This window comes from Gnatocerus cornutus, chromosome 9, assembly GCF_029298725.1.
Source record: "Gnatocerus cornutus isolate USDA-ARS CGAHR chromosome 9, icGnaCorn1.1, whole genome shotgun sequence".
In the NCBI taxonomy this organism is placed as follows: Eukaryota; Metazoa; Arthropoda; class Insecta; order Coleoptera; family Tenebrionidae; genus Gnatocerus; species Gnatocerus cornutus.
In genome coordinates this window covers 9,979,185-9,997,916 of record NC_142241.1, presented here as the reverse complement: position 1 = coordinate 9,997,916, position 18,732 = coordinate 9,979,185, and the positions used below count along the sequence as shown (strand labels likewise).

The window sequence follows — 18,732 nt, the reverse complement described above, 5'->3', positions numbered from 1 at the left end:
GTTTTATTAAAATGTTATGTTAGTTGAAAGTTTCTTTTATTGTTTCCGTTTCCCATTTCCTTATTTCTTTCACAGGCAACATTCGGTTTTGACTTCCGCTATAATGACATGTTGCTAAACAGTGTCCAACTTTTATTGGTTTTCACTATCCTTTATTGGAAAGAATTGAAATAGCACGGATGGTGGTGCTTTTTCCGTGAAATAAAAAGAGTTTTGATGTGCAACTTGTGGGTTATTTTCGTAGTTTATAGTTGCATTAAAGTTTTATATTTATTTACTCATCGTTTGTTTCATGTAAGTCAATTACTGTATTGAAACTGAAACGTGAACTTTTGTAAGATCAATGCTTGCAGTCTTGCTCCCTCTTGTCAGAATTAAAAAGTAAACAACGCGACTTTCCCTGCTGACTTTTTATTCATTTCACATCGCGCCGGTTTAGTTCACCCTTACTTTTATTACAGGAAAAACTTCCAAACCTCCATTTATCTTAGCGGTTCGCTCAAATAAAATTTTTGAAAAATCCTTCAGTTGCACCGGAGCGAGTTACATTTTCAGACGTGAAAGCTTTGTCGTTTTCTTTCAGTTTGAGTGTCAGAAAGAAACCTTTGCCCATTACATAATTTTTTCAGAAGTTGGTCAAAAGTTTATTTTCGCAAATATTGCGTAAAAAATTCTGAAACCTTCAGGTATTTATACACGTAATGAGTGCACCAAGGTTCGAGTGACGGTTGTACCTACCTAAGGCATCGCGCACTCATACTATCACACACTGTGTTCGACACGAGCGCGGGCGTCGCGACGCCCAGGACGCGGTTATTTCCGTCCGCTGCCGGAGCTGTACTGACTACTGAAAACTACAGGCGTCGGTGTTGTACAGGTTCAACGCAGTTTGCCATCTACCTGTCAGGACGATGACGCGCATGTCGCTGCACTTCTTATCAGAACGATAAGAAGAAAGTATCGAAAATTTTCACCTTAATTAATGTTTTGTTCTTGGCTTTTCATTGCTGTGTTTTCATGCTTTATGTGGAAGTTGTTTGCTAATGACAAGCATTGTTTAGTATTTAATTTGGTGGTTGAATAGCGTATTCATGTCGTTATCCAAACAGGCCGGCCAACATATTTAATCCAGGAGGTAATTCCATTTTTCTCTGTCTGGATTTCGAGTCGTTGTGTCAATTTTTTATTCTGTTGGCAAGACCCCAAAAGGTGAGACGAAGAACGAAGAAAATTTTAAGGAAAAAGAACGGAAAAAATTTTCCAAAAGCATTTCTAATTGTACCGAAAGCTTGCTAAAACAGAACAATCCGTTTAATGTAATTACAACATGTCAAATCAAATTACATCAAACCAATAACTGGCGATGGGTTTTGAAAATACCAATTATTTTTATTTGAATGACCGTTCTGGCAAAATTGGAACGACTGTTTGAGAAAAAAACTAAAACCAGGTGCAGTTGAGTTTAATTCGAATTTCCAAATTCCACTTTCACCTGGTCATCCTCAAAGCCACGGACGCTAGAGCCGCCAAAGATAATAATAGCAAAAAGCAGAGTATAAATTCGCTCTTCATAAATAATTTATTTTTAACTTTCATCGATGGGACATTAACAATGAAATTGCGAATTTCTAATATCGCGACATCAAAGTAAAGTTAGCGACTTATTAAAAATTACTGCGTCAGCGGATCGGCTAAATCTAGCGTCATCGCAATTATTATAATTTGGATGAGACACTTTTGGCTTGATCCCACGGTTTTGTGCATGTGGAGGGTACACTTATAGCATGATCCTAGACAAAATTTTTCTTAATTGAAGCCAACTGGGCTGGCTGGTGATTAAACTTGACGATCCACTTAGTGTTTTCAGTTTATGGATCAAACTTGAGATGACATCTTTCACTTTCAGACTTCGTCGCGGATGGCGATTATAGAAAACAGTTAACGCCTGCCATGTTAAATTTTGTTTAGCTTTTAGATTAATTTTAGAGTAGCGCCTTTCAAACCTTACAAGTGGTTTTACTTTTTACCATTTCATATAACAGCTTTTAGCTCCAATTTCCTAAAACTGGCATTGTCGGTGCGAACGGATTTAAGTAGACCAAATGGACTTCGGAAGCGATATCAAAAGTTAAGCAGCACCCTTTTAGCTTTCTGGTATTTTTTTTATACAGAAATTACAGGAAATTTCCAAATGAAAACGCCGTTTTAACATTAACGTTCGCTTGCCTCCACGTTCTCCAAAATTCAATTGTGACTGAACTCCAAAGTTTTTAATAAACAACGCGTTTGGTTACCTGCAACCAGCATTGAAAAATATATTTGCCACTAAAGTGACTAAGTTTACTTGAAAACTGCCAAAGTTACGGAATTTAATAGAAATATGTAGTAAAAGATTTTAAATATTAAATCAAACAAAAAATTCTAAAATTTTTGTTTTTTGTTTTTTGAAAATTTAGACATTTAACAGAGCTGTTAACACACTATAAAGTCTTTAAGTTTTAGTGTTTTAGCATGAAAGCTACTAAAACTACGGAATTTATTCGGAAAGTGTGAAAATTTTTAGTAGTTCCAAATCCAAATTTCTAAAATTCCTTTTTTTTTTCTAAAGTTTTGTACGCTTAGAAAGGCTGACAAAAACAATCAAGTCTTTAAGTTTACTTGTTTTAGCATAAAAACTGACAAAGTTACGGAATTTAATAAAAAATAGTGAAACATTTTTAATGTCAATCAAAAACAAATTTTTAAAATCTTTGATTTTTGTTCTAAAATTTCGTAATTTTGTACACTTACAAAGACTAATAAAGCCAATAAAGTCCCCAAATTTCCTTGTTTTAGGATTAAAACTATCAAATGATCCAATATGTAATCAAATGAAAATTTTTAAAATTTTTGTTTTTTGGTCAAAAATTTTAAAAATTTGTTATCGAAGTTAATAGCATTTGGAAAATCTTTAAGTTTTGTTTTTTTTTCTCGGAGATAAATAAATTATATTTTTTTCATATTTGTTGTTATATTTAAAATTGGAAAATTTGGAGAATGAAAATAGAATAAAGATTTTCGGAGAGTCTGGAAAATTGTAACTTCGCTGACTTGGCCTCATCCATGGCCTGCTCTCTAAATAATGCACAACTCAGTTTAGATTACTCTGCTATCTGCCTATTTCGGGAATATTGACGAGTAATCAAGATTACGTCTGAATCTGTGGAAAATTATGCCACCATTTGGGAAGAGCACGTGAGAAGTTATCTTCGGATTATGCATGAGAATCTCTAGTTAGATGCATCCCTGAACCAAACTACAAGACAACAAAACTAAGTTAGACCAGTTAGGTAAAGTGCCAAACTGTTTGTGTCCTCACGTGCTTAATAATAAAACAGTTATAAAGTTTATTATTGGGCTTAGAAGTTTGCGGAATCTTGAATGAGAAATATGTAAAGTATGTCTGTCTAACGAGACGTTTTATTAGTTGTGAATCTCTCTGATTTGTGTGGGTCAAAGTAAAGCTAATGAGTCACCAAATATTTGGCATTATTTTATCAGCGTTATTTTTTAATAACTAGAAGTTGAAGACCAGTGAAGCATAGTCTTAATTAATTACAATTTATTATAGTAAACAGTACCTGGAAAATTTTAATTAGATCAGCAAACGCCGGTCTTAATTAACGTTATTTACCAACCAAAATCTAAATGAGCAAGTGTGGGCACGAAATAGATTCTCGTTCTCCTAGTTTTTGCTAGGTGGCAACCATGAATATTTAATATGCATTGTCAGTTCGTATTAATATAATGTATGCAAGAACAAAGCTCCGCAATAGATACACGGCTCGCTTTCAGGCAAATCAGCTATTTGCATTATACCACTCCGTCAATAACCAGCTTTTTGTGTGCAAATGCCGCTAATGGACAAAAAGCTCCGACTGAACTAATTATTTAATCGGCGTTTATATCCGAAAATATCCAACTCTTATCGACCAGGTGTGTTCATATTTGGGCTCCTTAAAGGGTGGAATTTCAACATAACATAACTTCTCCCTTAATAGAACCGAATGATCATTCCTGCTGGGATGAAATAAGTGCGACTTTGTCCCGCATCTTTGAAAGAAATAAATCAAAGTGAAGTTGCGCTTCAATCACATTAAATGAACCGGTGCGTTTGAAAAACAGCAAGCTCACCTTTAACCATATTTATTGGCTTGAATGGACTGGGACGATTTATTTTGTACTGGCAGGCACTCGTGTCGCAGGAAGATTTTCGTGATGTGGCGGGACGACCTCTATCAGTCAAATTTATTGGGTGCTTATGAATTTTTGAGGGACTTTTTTATTATTTATGGAGTTTCAGAGGATCGAAGAATGGGTGTATGCCGACAAATATTAGTTTTGTGGCGGGAATATCACAACGATTTTCAAAGTTCATGCGGCGGAATTTAATATTTCAAGCGGAAATCGATAGAGTTGCGACAATTTCGTAAAATCCGCGCGGGTTTTAATGCGTCCCAGATTCCTGCTACTGTAGATTCCTGCTTTCTTTTACTTCGGGTAAACAAGATGTCGTTCTATGTGACATGCACCGCGACGCCCATTATCGACGCTGCTTAACGTCATGCGCTCTTTCCCATACATTCCCGTTCAAAATTCGGCTCCGAGTTAATTCTAACAAGCTGATACAAAACTGTCACTTCCAGTAGCCGCAGGAATCCAATTACTCCTCATCCCAATTTGTCCAGGGGTTCCCCCTTGAAACCAATTTAATTAGCGTTCTTCTCCGTTTAAAAGCTCTTTTTTCGCTCTCTTTCAAAAATAGCCGGGATCAGAAAACTCCTCTGTTCGTGTTTTCCGGCGGATATCGATCCTGAAATTTCCCTCTGTTGACTCCAGAGAGTGTACTCCAGCTGATCGATTCCCTGGTTGAGGCAGTCGAAAGCTCAACTACCATAGCCTACAGTACCACTAACAAACACTCGATCGCATCATAAAAACGGGCTAAAATCGGAAAATTTGTGTAACAAAGCTGTGGATAGTTAGTAGTGCTGTGAGCTTTACAAGTTCGGAAGGACATTGCGGTGAGTTGGTTTATTGTGGTTGATTTAGCTATTGTTGTGGTCATAACTTGTTTACCCAGTTATTGCAATGGGTTGATTTTTTCGCGTGTCCTTGAACATATTAGTGCGTCACAGCGAGTTTTTTCTTGATTGGAGTCAAGTTTAAGAGCTTTTGAAACGAGCGAACATTAATAAAAACTTGTCGAAATTAATTATTCGGGTGAAATTAAAAACGTCCTGAAAGATTGATGTGGAATCAAGTTCACCCTTTTTTGAGCTTTCGTGTAATGAGGCAACAAATGTAAGTTAATTTGGAGTTGTCACGCCAAACATTTTGTTGTTGTTACGTGGGTTCTATTTAACACCACATTATGGTATTCATGGATGTTTTATTGGGCTTTTACGATGATCTCGATACAACGAGTAGTATGCAAATTTATCGGTCGTTGATTCAAGTACAACGATCTTTTATGTATAGTTAGAATTGTATAATGAAATCGATGGTCCCTAATTTTGAATTAATAATGACCGGAGTTGGAAACGTCCTCCAAATCGACTTAATGGTGGTTTTATCAGTCAGTTTTCACCAGTCGTCACAACTACTTTGAGTGGTTAAGTGGTGTTGATAGCAAGTTTATCATTTCCGGTAAAAGAATTAATTAGGTACATAAATGAATGAGACCAACCACGTCGCTGATTCGGTAGGTATTCCAACATTTTATAAACTAGGTTACTTCAACGATAAGACTATCATTTTGCGGTAAATTTATCTAAAACATTTTACTTTGTCAGTAAAAATATTGTATTTGTGCCTTCACGATGTCAAAAACGGGTAAATAACTCCACATCGCCCTCCTAATCGTGATCTGTCTTCTTGAAAAGTTATCAAACTCTAGGTGACCACGCGTTCGAGCTCCGTAAACGCCAATCTCGGCTTCTTTCGTGGGTGGAAATTCCTTTAGGTTATGTAAGATAAAAACGCGTCTCTTTTTACTTGATTGTTCTGTTTTGTTTCAGATGGCAGGAGCCGATCCAAAGTGGCAGAAAGATGCCGCCGATCAAAACTTTGATTACATGTTCAAACTTCTTATCATTGGGAACAGTTCAGTAGGCAAGACGTCATTCTTGTTTCGATATGCTGATGACAGTTTCACTTCGGCCTTCGTCAGTACGGTTGGTATCGATTTCAAAGTCAAAACCGTCTTCAGGCACGACAAGCGTGTCAAGCTCCAGATATGGGTAAGTGTTGTCTAATGTTTGACCCGAAATTTGTTTAAATCGACCTATTTACTGGAAGGATACCGCTGGACAGGAGAGGTACAGGACCATCACGACGGCGTACTATAGAGGAGCCATGGGATTCATTCTTATGTACGATATTACGAACGAGGAGTCTTTCAACAGTGTACAAGATTGGTAAGTGGAGATTTAAGGACCGTTAAATTGAGTACCCAACGATTCGAGAATTTTAATGACTTTGATTTAGCGAGAGTTTACGGTTCGCTTCAATTAAGCTTTCTTGTCGTTCCCTTTTGACACATCCTGCAAGTTTCTTAAACAAACCACTTAGTTTTAGTTTGATGCGTTTGAAGATTTAGAAGTATTTGTTGAGAATAATAGGCTAAAGTCTCAAGAGCTTCCTCGGTATCGATTCGATAAGAATAGAGACATGAAAAGGAGGTCATATTTTTCAGTCAATTTTTCCGTCAAAAACACAAAAAGAATGAATTGTAGTTTTAGAAAAACGACTCACTTTTGGCTCTACTTTTGAGCTTTGATGTCATTTTTCTTCTTCGCAATTTTCAGAGGTATATGTACATGTTTTCGTTATATTTAAATGAGCTCTGAGATGCGATGTCCTGTTTTGAATATTAAATGCCTTCAGGAAAGGAAATAAATATTTCCCAAATTCCATTGCGAGCAGTTCTCAGATTAGTAAAGTTTTTTTTGTTTTATTTATTAATGTAGGTAAAGTGAGTTCCTTCATGCATTATCTGCCATAAAAGCATTTCATGTTTGTTACATAACTTTATTTAAACAGAATTTAGATAAAAATGCATCAAAGGAAGCAGCATGACGGGCAAATAAATGTAAATAAGTGCTTTTATTTGACGGAGGCTGTCTTTGATATCAGGCGGTGCTGTTTGCACACGTTTTATTTTTCCATCGCTCAATCACAACAACGAAAGCTTGTTCAGTAGGAAAACGGTCGGAAAATAATATACCTAACAATAAAAGCACAGTCTAGACTTAAAAAAAATGCATAATTTGAGGAATACGAACAAAGAAATATATCTAAAAAAATGTAAAAGCTTTTAAAAACAACTTTGTATTGATATTGCATTTGGAGTTTGAATGATTAATGCGTAACTGAAAAAATTCCAGCAAAGAAGAAAAAGTGCCCGGAAATTACACAATATCGATTAAGATCCGATCAAAAAGAAATGCCGAAAGCTTTTTATTCGTGATTTGTGGCTCAAATTATTTAGACTAAAAAATTCTAAAAATACTTTCGTTCCGGTAAATCAATTGAATCTCAACAGCACTTATCATTTTGTCAATTAGCACAATGACTCGACGTATTATTAGGTTCGATATCGTACGTTCGTTTAGTACTAGTTTTTAGTGAAAAAGCAAAAAACGAGAATCTTGCAACATTTTGGGAATTCTCAAATATTTTAGAATTAAATTGAGATTTTTAAGATTTATTACTATCGATCTGGATGTGATGTTGGGTGTGTTTTATGACCGCCAATCCCAAATGTATTTTAAATTTCAATCGATACCACGGAATTACAATTCCTTTCAGCGCGGATTAAACTAATATTTGACATAGGAAATGTATTTATCTTAAAAAATGAATTTACATGCCATAGTTGGGAAAAATTACTCCTACAATTTTTTATTTTTAAACTTTTTAATTCATCTAATTTTTTTTTTTAATACGTCTTTTGTTCTACGACAATCCAATTTAAGGGAGTTGATAAGCAGGCCCAAACTAGTAACCTCCTCAAATTTTATTGCTCTAGCTATGAAAACTTTCAGAATGACAAATTTTTATTTACAAAAACTGATAAATATTTGGTTAATCTGCTAAATAAAAAAAAATAAAAAATGTGTCTTTTATTCTACGACATTCTAATTCATGAGAGTTGATAAACAGGTTTAAATAAGTAACTTACTCTAATTTTATTACTATATCGTAAAAACTCCCACAATAATAAATTTTTATTTACAAAAATTGAAATTTTAGTTCATCTGCAAGATAAAAATATTCTAAAAAAATGTGTCTTTTGTCCTACGACACTCTTATTTGCGGGCGTTAATAAGCTAGTCTAAACTAATAACTTTCCACATCTTATTATAATAGCGTTTAAACTCCCGGAGTTACAAATTTTTATTTTCAAAAATTGGAAATGTTTAGTTCATCTGCTACATAAAAAAATTCTAATAAATGTGTTTTTTATTCTATGACATTCTAATTTAGAGAAGTTGATAAACAGGTCCAAACTACTAAATTCACCAGATTTTATTGTCATAGTGTAAAAACCCCTAGAATTACATCTCTTCATTTTTCAAAGTTGGAAATTCTGGGTTCATCTGCTAAAAAGTGTTTCCATGTACTTCTAGGGTCACCCAGATCAAAACATATTCATGGGACAATGCTCAAGTGATCCTCGTCGGCAACAAATGCGACATGGAGGACGAGCGAGTCATCAGCTTCGAAAGAGGCAAACAATTAGCTGAGCAACTGGGCGTAGAATTTTTCGAAACCAGTGCAAAAGAGAACATCAACGTCAAGGTGAGGTTGCATGTAAATTACGCGTGAAATTAATCGAGTTTTGCAGGGTGTGTTCGAGAGACTCGTCGACATAATTTGCGACAAAATGTCTGATAGCTTAGACACAGATCCTACTTTAATGAGTGGAGGTGCGAAAGGACAACGTTTGACAGATGCGCCTCAAGGGCCTCAAGCTGCAAACTGTAACTGCTAATAACCTCAGCGTTCCAAAATTACAAGTCACTTGATAGCTATGTATGGACAAAAAACACTTACCTGTTGATATAACTTCGACCAGGATGTACGAAATTTGACTTATTTAAATAATTTAGTTTAATCGAGACTGACAATACGCATGCGTATGTATACTGCAGAAATATGTTGCTATACTTGGGTGTTGCATGCGTGTATAACAATTTTTTACAAGGAGACTAGAGGCGGAATTCGAGGATTCTGTCTTGTCCCGTTTGAATTTTTAACAATATTTGACGACATCTTTAAGCATTTTATAATTTATAAAGTTACTCAAGATAATGTCAATATTAGCAAATTTAGAGTAGAGTAATCAGGAAAGGTAAATTAGATGGAATTATACATAAGTTTGTTCGATTTTCTGTTTCGTTTGATCAGTTGGAAATTTCAACAGAGTGTCCAAACTGTGTCGTTAGATTAGACAAGACCACTCTGTCAGATTAACAGGGTTCATGCAATTGTGCCACTCTTGCAGGTAAACTACGCTTTATCTCAGTGTTGCCAACATAAGGCGTATTTTGCAGCTCCAACCCTGAATGTTACCGTTTATGTAATTCTGTAAAAGACGTATCATATCTTTGGCCTAAAAGGCATTTGTTTTAGACTATGTGTTGTGTTATCTAGGAGAGGGAGGTAGAGAAAGCTTAACCAAAACCAAAATGCGTATGTAGTTACCTACGTTACTAATTAAAGACAACAGAATAAATGTGAACTTGTAAATATAGGAATTGTATGTTTGCTGTTACGTTTAGAGATTGATTTTTTATTTTGTTACATTGTTAAAATGAAATTTGTTGATAGTCGCTTTCATCTAGCGTAAGTCTTCATTTAACGATCGTAAAGAAAAGTTCGAACAAGAGGTGTCCACTTTCATCTTCTCTCCTTCAGGAGAGAAACAGGACGCCTTCCCCTTTAATCGATGTAAAGAGATAATCACGTTGACTACATTTATAAATTCCATGTCTTCTGGTCAATGTCTTAAATTGAACTTTCCTATTGCTTCAGCTGGATTCTTTAACAAATTTATGTCAATCAGTATAGATGTTATTCATGTTTTGCGACTTAACGAAGATTTTTCTCCAGCTGAAGCCGTTTCTATAAATCTGTGCCTCACTTAACAATAGATTGGGTTCAGATTAATGCCAGTCGAAGAGTGGGAGTCTGAGGATCGCACATTTTCTAGAGTCGGCTCTAAGCCTTTCAACAAAGTTTGAAAAGCCTACAGCGGGCGCTCATTGTTATGTTAAATGGATTGTACAATATTGAATATTATTTTGTGAATTAGTGTATAATAAAATAGTGTATATGCCTGAGAAGTCTTTATTCCAACCAATAAAATTACCAATTTATGTGTCCAAATTCTATTTTCACTAATGAATCACAGACAGAAAGAAGAATCGTGAAGTAAATCAAGCACAAATTCGTTTATTGCCCCGCGACACTCATTCCCCAAAGACCCTAAGTTTTCCCGATGATTTCCTTTATTTTCGCCGCAGAAAATTGTCTTTTTCCGAGACAGTCATAAAGGAAGCAACCATGCAGTAACTCCCCTTTGTCTGTCTGTCTGTCTGTCTGTGTATTTATATTACGAGTGTTATTTCGTGCCATGATAATAAAGAAAATGTATTTAAGTTGTACTTTTCTTGTTGTCGCGTTCTCTTGCGGAGGTTAATTGTCAGATGTCTGAAGTTTCCCCTCGAGAAGCTGCGAATCTTTGGAATTAGTCGTGCTAAATTAAATTTGCTTGCCTTTACTGAAATTAGCTGGGAGTTGTGCTTGAAATGTGTAGATGGCGCAGATCTGGAGTAGAAAATCGATTGTGTGTGAAGAGGGTGGAATAAAAGAGGGCTATTCTAAGTTCATATATTTGTCAACAATAAAGTGTTTTTAATTAGCTATAATTTACAAATTTGTGACCATAACTTAAGTGTCTATGTACAATATTTACAACAAAATTTTGTTTAAAATATTTTCTGGAATATGTCGTTCAAGTTTAGATAAAGTTTATATTATAGACATTTAGAGAGCTCAACTACCGTCACATTTTAATGTGTGATTTAATATTAGTGCGTTCGTTTTAAAATTTACGAAAATATTTCAAACAAATAGTATCTAAACATCACAAGTCATATGTTTTATATATCTGAAATTATATCATTCAATTCCAATAAACTTTAAAATATCAACAATAGGATAGAGAAATACTTATATCTAGTGAGTAGACGGAGAGAAATCTTTAAAATTGACTTAAAAACTTGAACAGCGTCACGTTAACCGGGTTTAGATAAAATTTGAAATCCTTAAAGCTACACGTTTCGACTCGACTTTGTGATAAATGGTCTGAATGTGAAGCTGTCCGCGTTTAAACAACAACACTATAATATGTTCTTTGTTCTATACTATTGCCAACGTTGGCATCTTTATAACCTTTGTTTCATTTTGCATAAGACTTTAATATCACCAATCTACTTAAAAAATTCTAAATATAATTGGCAGTATATATTATTTAAATTTATGAAACTGAGTTTGATTATACGTTAAATGTATCTCCAATAACACATGGCAATCAAAGTAGAACCGAATAGTGACGAAAACCAATTGTCAAAATTCCTACAAGAGAACCAGTCCTAGTTAAAAGGCGTCGAGGTCCGAACGACCTCCAAAGATAAAGGCTTCTAATAACACTTAGTGGTCGTTTCTTATCACTCTACAAATCTAAGGCCGTTTCTTCATTTGGTAGGCACAACTCCGATCCGATCGTGCCTAAACCTGAATCAACGACTTGCGCAAAAGTCTACGAAATAATCGAGATGAAAATGTGGTCGATGATGATCATTACAATAATTTTAAATTTAATCAGATACCATCAGGCGCCCGCGACTCGTTCACGAGCGTTCAAGGCGGTTCCACCGGTTCTTCTTTGTCCCTGATGGCCTTTAATAAATGACTCCTCAACTCCGACTCGGAACTCCTCCAGAGCAACACCAGCTCGTCTTTCGACAGCCTTTCCAAAGGTGATCTTCCGTTGGAGTTCCGCGGAGAGCAGTTTGGGGGTGGCGGCGCTGGCGGTAGCTCGTCTTCGCGTTTTTTCCTAGATTTGCCGGGGTTTCCGTCGAGGGACTTGGACTGCTCTCCCAACTTGTTCCTTTTCGTTGGTTCTGGAGCTTGTACGGAGTCCCCGAGACTTTGGTGGCGCGTTTTTGTGCGACGCGTTCGAACTGGTTCGGTTCTTGTCGTGTCTTCTACTTGTATCCTAATCTGGGGGTTGGTGTTTTGCGTTTTGGCGTTATTGTCTTGCTGTCTTTTCTTCGTGAGTTGCGTTTGGAGTTGTTCAATGGTCACTTTATTCCGACGGGCTATTTCTTCGTCTGATAAGTTGGAGAAGTTTGCTTCTGGTTCCGACACATTGTTGAAACTTTTTGCAGACGATACTTGAGTTGGTTGAGATTTGTCGGATTTCGTGAGAGTTTCGTCGCTTTTCCCTAAAGTTAGACTATATTGGGGTTGGAGACGGTGTCGCTCCACCGGTTCGCGATACTTTGGTAAAGTCGCCAATTTTCGTCCTATACTTTCCGAATCCGACAGCTTTCGCAATGGTTCGTTAGATCTGGAACTAGAGTCCGAAACGTTTTCTATAGATAAGACGGGACTTTTCCCTGAAAGTTTATTCCCGGAACTGATAATATCCAAGTAACTCGACCTCCGACTATTTATATCCGGCGGACTACTCGTGAGAAAACTGGAAGCATCTTTACTCAACCGCCGCCCCACCGCCGTGCTATGATCCGGTTTCATCGTCTGTGAATTAAAGACACTATCGGTGCTGAACCTTCGCACATTCAAAGTTGTTGAACTCCGAGCTTTGTTCTTGGACCGTGGACTGAACAACGGCTTGTTGAAAATCATCGTCGGAGATTTAATTTTCTGCGACTCCGCTTTCGGACTCGATCGCATGAAAGTTCTTCGGATTATGCTGGGACTTAATTTGGATTTTTTCTCGTCAGGAGACATCTGGTATTCCGAGTCGACTTCCGTTACCGGCTCGAGCGGCGGCTCTCGCTCCTCTTGCTGTTGCCTGCGAATCGTACTTTATTTTTAACGTTGATTTATGATCTACTTCCTAGCTTCTAAATACGTACCTTCTAATTTCCTGGATCATTTCGAAGAACTGCGCTTTGCTTTTCCTTCTCCTACGCTGTTCGTGTTCCTTCTGAAACAAGAGTCATCAAGGGGTTTCGAACCTGGAGGAAACCAGACACGGAGCGGATGGAATGGTCTGCTGGGCAGCGCCGAAATTTCTAAAACTGGACGTTATTCAATTCCCCGGAGATTCATCAAATATTAAATTTAATTTTCTTATTACTGTGCAATTTCGAGGATTATCTGTCTTTACAAGGATCACGGCACAAATAGAATTCCTCAGTATCTAGTAAAAATTTATTGCACAAATGGTGGATGCGCCGAGCTATTTTACTTTTATTTTATTTTTTGCTAGTTGTGTTGTGTGATTTGCAAGTTACAAGTTACAAAACAACTAAACAAAGCAGAGGGTCAACTAACTTTTATAACTTTTTTTGTAAATTTTCAGATCCGTCAGGTTCTGTTGTGTAATATTAAATCAGCGGAAAGCTTTTGTGTTTGTGCAGATGTGTTCATTAGTGGCTTAATTAGCTAGATAAAAAACCTTCGCTCCACGCAACATCATGCAAGGCTTTAACTAAAAGGTAAATATTTTAGCTAACACTACAAACCGTTGATGTGAATCGATAAATTGATATCTGAACTTTGGCTCCACATTATAATGTCGGATTTTATTATATACTTTTTCAATTCCGGACTTCCTGCTTTTAAATATGTTGATTTTATCAGGGTTTCATTAAATTGGAAAGAGGAAGAATGAATTGAATCACTCGTAAAGTGAACATGTCCGTAATAATGATGTTGGTCACTGTAATTTGGCACGCTGCTCAGCAAGTTTACTGATAGCTTTCAGTTCTGTGAATTTCAGGTTATAATTTTAAAATGTCAGCATGTTATTTAATAATTTACCAGTTTACTAATTTTACCAACGCGGACTTTTCACCTCTCAGTTCTTTTATTGGTATAAATGCAAAAACATCACTTGCGGATGGTACAGCCAAATAGAGTTAACACACGACTCAAAAATAGTATTTTTCCCAAATTTTATTGCTGTAGCACCAAAATTACTAAAATTACGAATTTTAGCAAAATATGTTGGAAACTTTTGCTTGGTTTTAAAAATTAAAACTTTTAAAATTAATTTAAACAAAAAAAAAATTTGAGTTTTCTGCTCTACAATTTTGCAATTTGGTAGAGTTAATAAACTACTCAAATCAAATTTCATACTCGTAGTACTAAATTTACCAAAATTACAAATGTTTATGAAGGATATTGAAAATTTTTACTACGACTGAAAAATGAAAATTTCTAAAATTCGTGTTTCTTGTTCTACAATTTTGTAATTTGATAGAGTTAGTAAACTATTGAAAACGAGTAACTTCCCCAAATTTCATAACCGTAGAACTAAAATGATCAAAATTACGAATTTTAACAATTTTGAGGTTTTTTATAGTCTTGAAAATTTATTTTTTTTAAATTTGAGTCTTTTGGTTTATCATGCAATTTGCAATTTGGTAGACTCAATTAACTATTGAACACAAGTAACTTCTCAAAATTTCATTACCGTAGTATCAAAATTACCAAAATTACGAATTTTAGTTAAGGATGTCAAAAATTTTTACAATGACTTAAAAATAAATTTTGAATCACTCGTAAAATGAACATATCTGTAATAACAATGTTGGCTAGTAGCATTCGGTTTTGTGAAATTTATGTTATAATTATAGCATGTTATTTACCAATTTGCCGATTTACAATTTCTACCAGCGTGGAATTTTCATCCCTAATTTCCAATTCCTTTTATTGGCATAAACGCAAAACCATCACATGCGGACTCATGTCCATTCAAACAACACGTAAATATTTTGTATTACCAAACGTAGTGCATGTTTTGAATTTCACATAAGTTAAAAAATCCGATTAAATTTACGTGATGGCTTAGCTCCGTTAGTTTTCCCTGTTTTCGCGATCCGGTTTATTCGAAATATATTGAATCCGTTTCCGAGTCCATCCGCTCCTCTCTTCGACATAAATTAACAACGAACACAGACACATCCATTTGAACTTATACAAACCCTTTTGATGCTTTTTTGGAACAAACTAGTAATTTGTCCCTGTCGTATGGTGTGAACGAGCTCTCTTGCGGCATGGTGGGGTGACACCAACTCCACACAATTGATGAAACGATAAAGTTTCTGCAAACAAACATAAAGCAACGACATTATGGTGTTGAATTACGTGAAAAACCACTCCATTCTGACCTGGCTAAAGAACATTATATTTCTACTCCTCCAAATAGATCCTTTAGGCTTGTCACGGAGAATCGGTAAAGTATAACGAAAGAACAAGTGCTCGACGAGCAAGATGATAAGGCCAAGAACAATTCCAACACCTAGAAGAATGAAGACTCCGGTGACTGCCGCGACGCCTAAAGGACGAGGTTGCGCGATTTCCGTCGCTAACTTAAAACACGGTAGTCCTCCATACCATTTCTCCTGGAGGATATCCATGTAACCATTGCTGGAGTATTTTGCGATCACTGCCGAGATGCTGTCCTGCGAAAGAAGTTACATGAGGTGTTGCGCAAATCGTGCAGAACCATCTGACCTTTAGAGGAAAACCTTTAGTCATTCCAATCGCATAAGTGTCTTCGTTGATATTATCACCAAACTTTTGGAGTTTGCAACCATGATCGGTCGCTCGATAGTAGTCGAGGACTGGAGTGTCCGCTATCAGGACATCGAGAGAGCCATTGCGTAACTTATAGATTCCATCTTCAATGTTGTCGAGAGAGTATTTGCTCACGTGCTGCCACAGGATTCTGTTGGCTTTTTGTACGTAGTATTCGGCGGCGGTGAAGCGCGGAGCACCAACTCTTTGGCTCAACAACTGCATCAAACCAGGGAAATTAATTTCTACCACAAAAAAAAGCTTGAACAACTGTTTATTTCAGTGACAGCGGACTGTTATTTGTCTGGAACATAAATAGTGGGCGCAAAAATGAAATGGCAGTTTCACCGATTGCGGCAGTGTTGTTTCTAAAATAATAGGGACTATGAAACATTTCACTGTGCATAACTGTCGTGTTCATTTTTTTACTTTTATTGCAGTTACATCGGTAGATAACACTAGTCAACTAAATTGCTCTTTTTTTGTATTATTTTAAATAAATTTTCCAATTTTTTCTGTCTGCATTAATTTTAAACTGATTGGTCGCCACTTTCTTTTAGTGTCTTGGCACAAGATGGACGACCTAACAATTCCCTTAAAGCCCTAATCTTTGTTCAAGGGTCAAGTACTAACACAAGCTTAGTAAACTAAATCCTCCTTCAATTTAACGAAATTGATCCTCGAAATTTTTATACCCTTGTCGTAAAAAGTGCCCCTCTTTTTATGTCACTACAAGAGAATTTCCATGTATTTTTAAAATTCCGCTGTGCGATCTTGAAAAGTGTATCGAGAATTCCAATCAGATTAACTCCTGCTTGTCTCCGCAGGTTTCACTTTTCTTCGCGCAACTGACATCTAATTAATTGTCGTTTCAGGAGTTAAGCAAACTCGCTACATTAAGCCCGTCAAAACAAACAAGGGCATCAAATGTGAAGGATTGCCTGCGCCATTATCATAACGCTACAAGATATACCAGTGTCGTATCAAATCGATTCGTGCACGGATGTTTGCGCCTATTCCTTTCAAGAAATGTTATTTCCAAATGATCCCGAACGATCATTTCATATAAACGTTTTCGAAGGCGGTGTACTGGAAAAGTGTGACACATTACATTTTTAATATTAAACGCACATGTACAAGAAATTCCTCGAGATCCCTGGAAAATAAATATTAGGCTTGTGAATTTCATAGCAGCAGTGAGAAAAACGCCACGACTGTGTTATCCGATTATTTTGTTTTGCAGCGTAAAGATGTCAAAAGGAATTATTTATTGCACGGATGGAAATCAACATAAACTGAATTTTGTAGAGTTCACTGAAGGTCAACAAGCTTGTTAAAGTTGTGTGCTCATAACGATAAAGTATAGAATAACGTCTGTGGGGAAGAGTTTAAAAGTTTTATCATGTTTTTTGGGGTTTTAGTAAAATACGGAAAGCCAGAATGTAATAAATAAAATTATTCAAAAAACGTCTTCTTTGTCGTCTGCGGGCGATGCGAGACGTGGGAGGCTATAGTTAGAGACGGTCCAGTCTCAATGGTTCTCAGACTGGATTTTCATCTCAAAGATCCGGATTTTTGACGCAAGCTTGTATTAGATTTATTTTAAACACGATAAACTTGTCTGTTGGTTTGAAATATTAAAGTTGGAGTATTGACCCGGCGCATCCACCATTTTACTTAACTTTTTTCGAGTTCATTTTTTCACCGCCGCCGCTCATTCCGCGTAATAAAACGCCCCCGAAATTAGGCCGTTTCAGTGGCGCACTTCTCCAAACGACAAAACAGCAATTAATGGATATTAGCGTTGAGCGCGTTACAATTATAAGAGGCAATCATCTAATGGCTCCAATCCGAATCGTTTACTAATTCATCTGAATTTGAATGAGGAGGACTTACGCTGGTGTCCCTGTAAACGGTGTTGTGGAAAAAAAGTCCGGCAATCAAAGCGGCGATGTTGGCGGTGTAGCTGGCGACGAAGATGACCGAAAATCCGCCCCAAACGTTGATGAGGAATTTGTTGGGCCAACTCTTGGGAGCCTTAAAAGCTACGAGATGGCCACAGAGAAGGCCCCACATGACCCAAAGAGCGGAGCTCATGCTGAAGTTCTTTGAGCGTTGTCTTCCCCATGGGTTTAGACCGAAAGGTGATAACCACTCGTATATCGCCACTGCAATCGCTGTTATATTCAGGCTAGTGAAAATAGCGATCCAGAGTTCCGGAGAAAACGGTAGAAGAAAGGCCATCAACGGTATTTCGGATGTTTGTTGGGGTGCAGCTAACAAAGACACTCCGCTAAAATAGTATGGAACGCTGAAGTCGATGACCTCGCTCCGGGCGCTGGAGACGCTCAACGCTGCGAAAGACATATGAGCCGCTCCTGACACAAGGTCACCAACAACTCCATTCCATTTAACATCAACGTCGGTTGTTATCTCTTGTTGGCGCTCTTCCGCCAAGCCGAACTCGTCCTTGTATCGATACTTTTTCCCGACATCGCGCAATTTTCGATGTTTCACCATTCTTGATCCAAAAAAACCATCAGCGACGATGTATAATCGAAAATCGAACTCGAGTTCTTGCGCGACGTTTTCCAACAAATCCATTGAGAGGCCGTAACAACAGTTAGTGCGGTACTTAAATTTTTGGAACGGAAAAAATCGCTCGTTTTCTTCGTAATCGTTCGCGAATTGTTTGTACTCTGGATTTGATTCATCCTCTTCGTCTTCCTCCTCTTCGAGACGCTGCATTTCGTTGAAAACTAACGTCAAGTTGTCTTTGTCCGATGTCAGCACTCGATGACATGGAAGACCTGCAACGTGAGATTAATGAGGCGTGCTGCTGGAAAA

The 18,732-nt window shown here is 36.8% G+C and overlaps 3 protein-coding genes across 14 annotated transcripts in view; 1 reads left to right on the top strand and 2 right to left on the bottom strand.

Moving 5' to 3' along the window:
* Positions 1–840, bottom strand: part of Stacl (SH3 and cysteine-rich domain-containing protein) — a 52,149-nt gene extending 51,309 nt beyond the window's left edge. For all 9 annotated transcript variants that reach the window (XM_088046860.1, XM_088046851.1, XM_088046852.1 and 6 more), the window contains exon 1: positions 739–840. The gene's annotated coding sequence lies outside the window, so the exon portion shown is untranslated. The remainder of the gene's footprint in view (positions 1–738) is intronic.
* A 3,824-nt stretch (positions 841–4,664) lies between these two features.
* Positions 4,665–10,391, top strand: Rab3 (RAS oncogene family member Rab3). Of its 2 annotated transcripts, none has more exons than XM_088045937.1 (5): positions 4,665–5,063; positions 6,060–6,281; positions 6,340–6,458; positions 8,673–8,844; positions 8,891–10,391. In XM_088045937.1, the coding sequence occupies exons 2-5, from the start codon at positions 6,060–6,062 to the stop codon at positions 9,035–9,037; spliced, it is 660 nt and encodes a 219-aa protein (XP_087902063.1). In that variant the 5' UTR covers positions 4,665–5,063; the 3' UTR covers positions 9,038–10,391. The 2 variants fall into 2 exon arrangements, with proteins under 2 accessions (XP_087902063.1, XP_087902064.1); XM_088045938.1 differs by lacking the exon at positions 4,665–5,063 and adding an exon at positions 5,830–6,009.
* A 585-nt stretch (positions 10,392–10,976) lies between these two features.
* Positions 10,977–18,732, bottom strand: part of LOC148168719 (uncharacterized) — a 32,955-nt gene continuing 25,199 nt past the window's right edge. Inside the window, exons 6-11 of one of the 3 annotated variants that reach the window (XM_088045555.1) lie at positions 17,782–18,695; positions 15,823–16,104; positions 15,477–15,770; positions 15,291–15,410; positions 13,215–13,285; positions 10,977–13,162 (exon numbers count right to left, since the gene is read on the bottom strand). In XM_088045555.1, the coding sequence (XP_087901681.1) occupies positions 11,971–13,162; positions 13,215–13,285; positions 15,291–15,410; positions 15,477–15,770; positions 15,823–16,104; positions 17,782–18,695 (2,873 nt within the window). In that variant the 3' untranslated portion in view covers positions 10,977–11,970. The remainder of the gene's footprint in view (positions 13,163–13,214; positions 13,286–15,290; positions 15,411–15,476; positions 15,771–15,822; positions 16,105–17,781; positions 18,696–18,732) is intronic. The other 2 variants (XM_088045558.1, XM_088045557.1) reach the window with 2 other exon arrangements.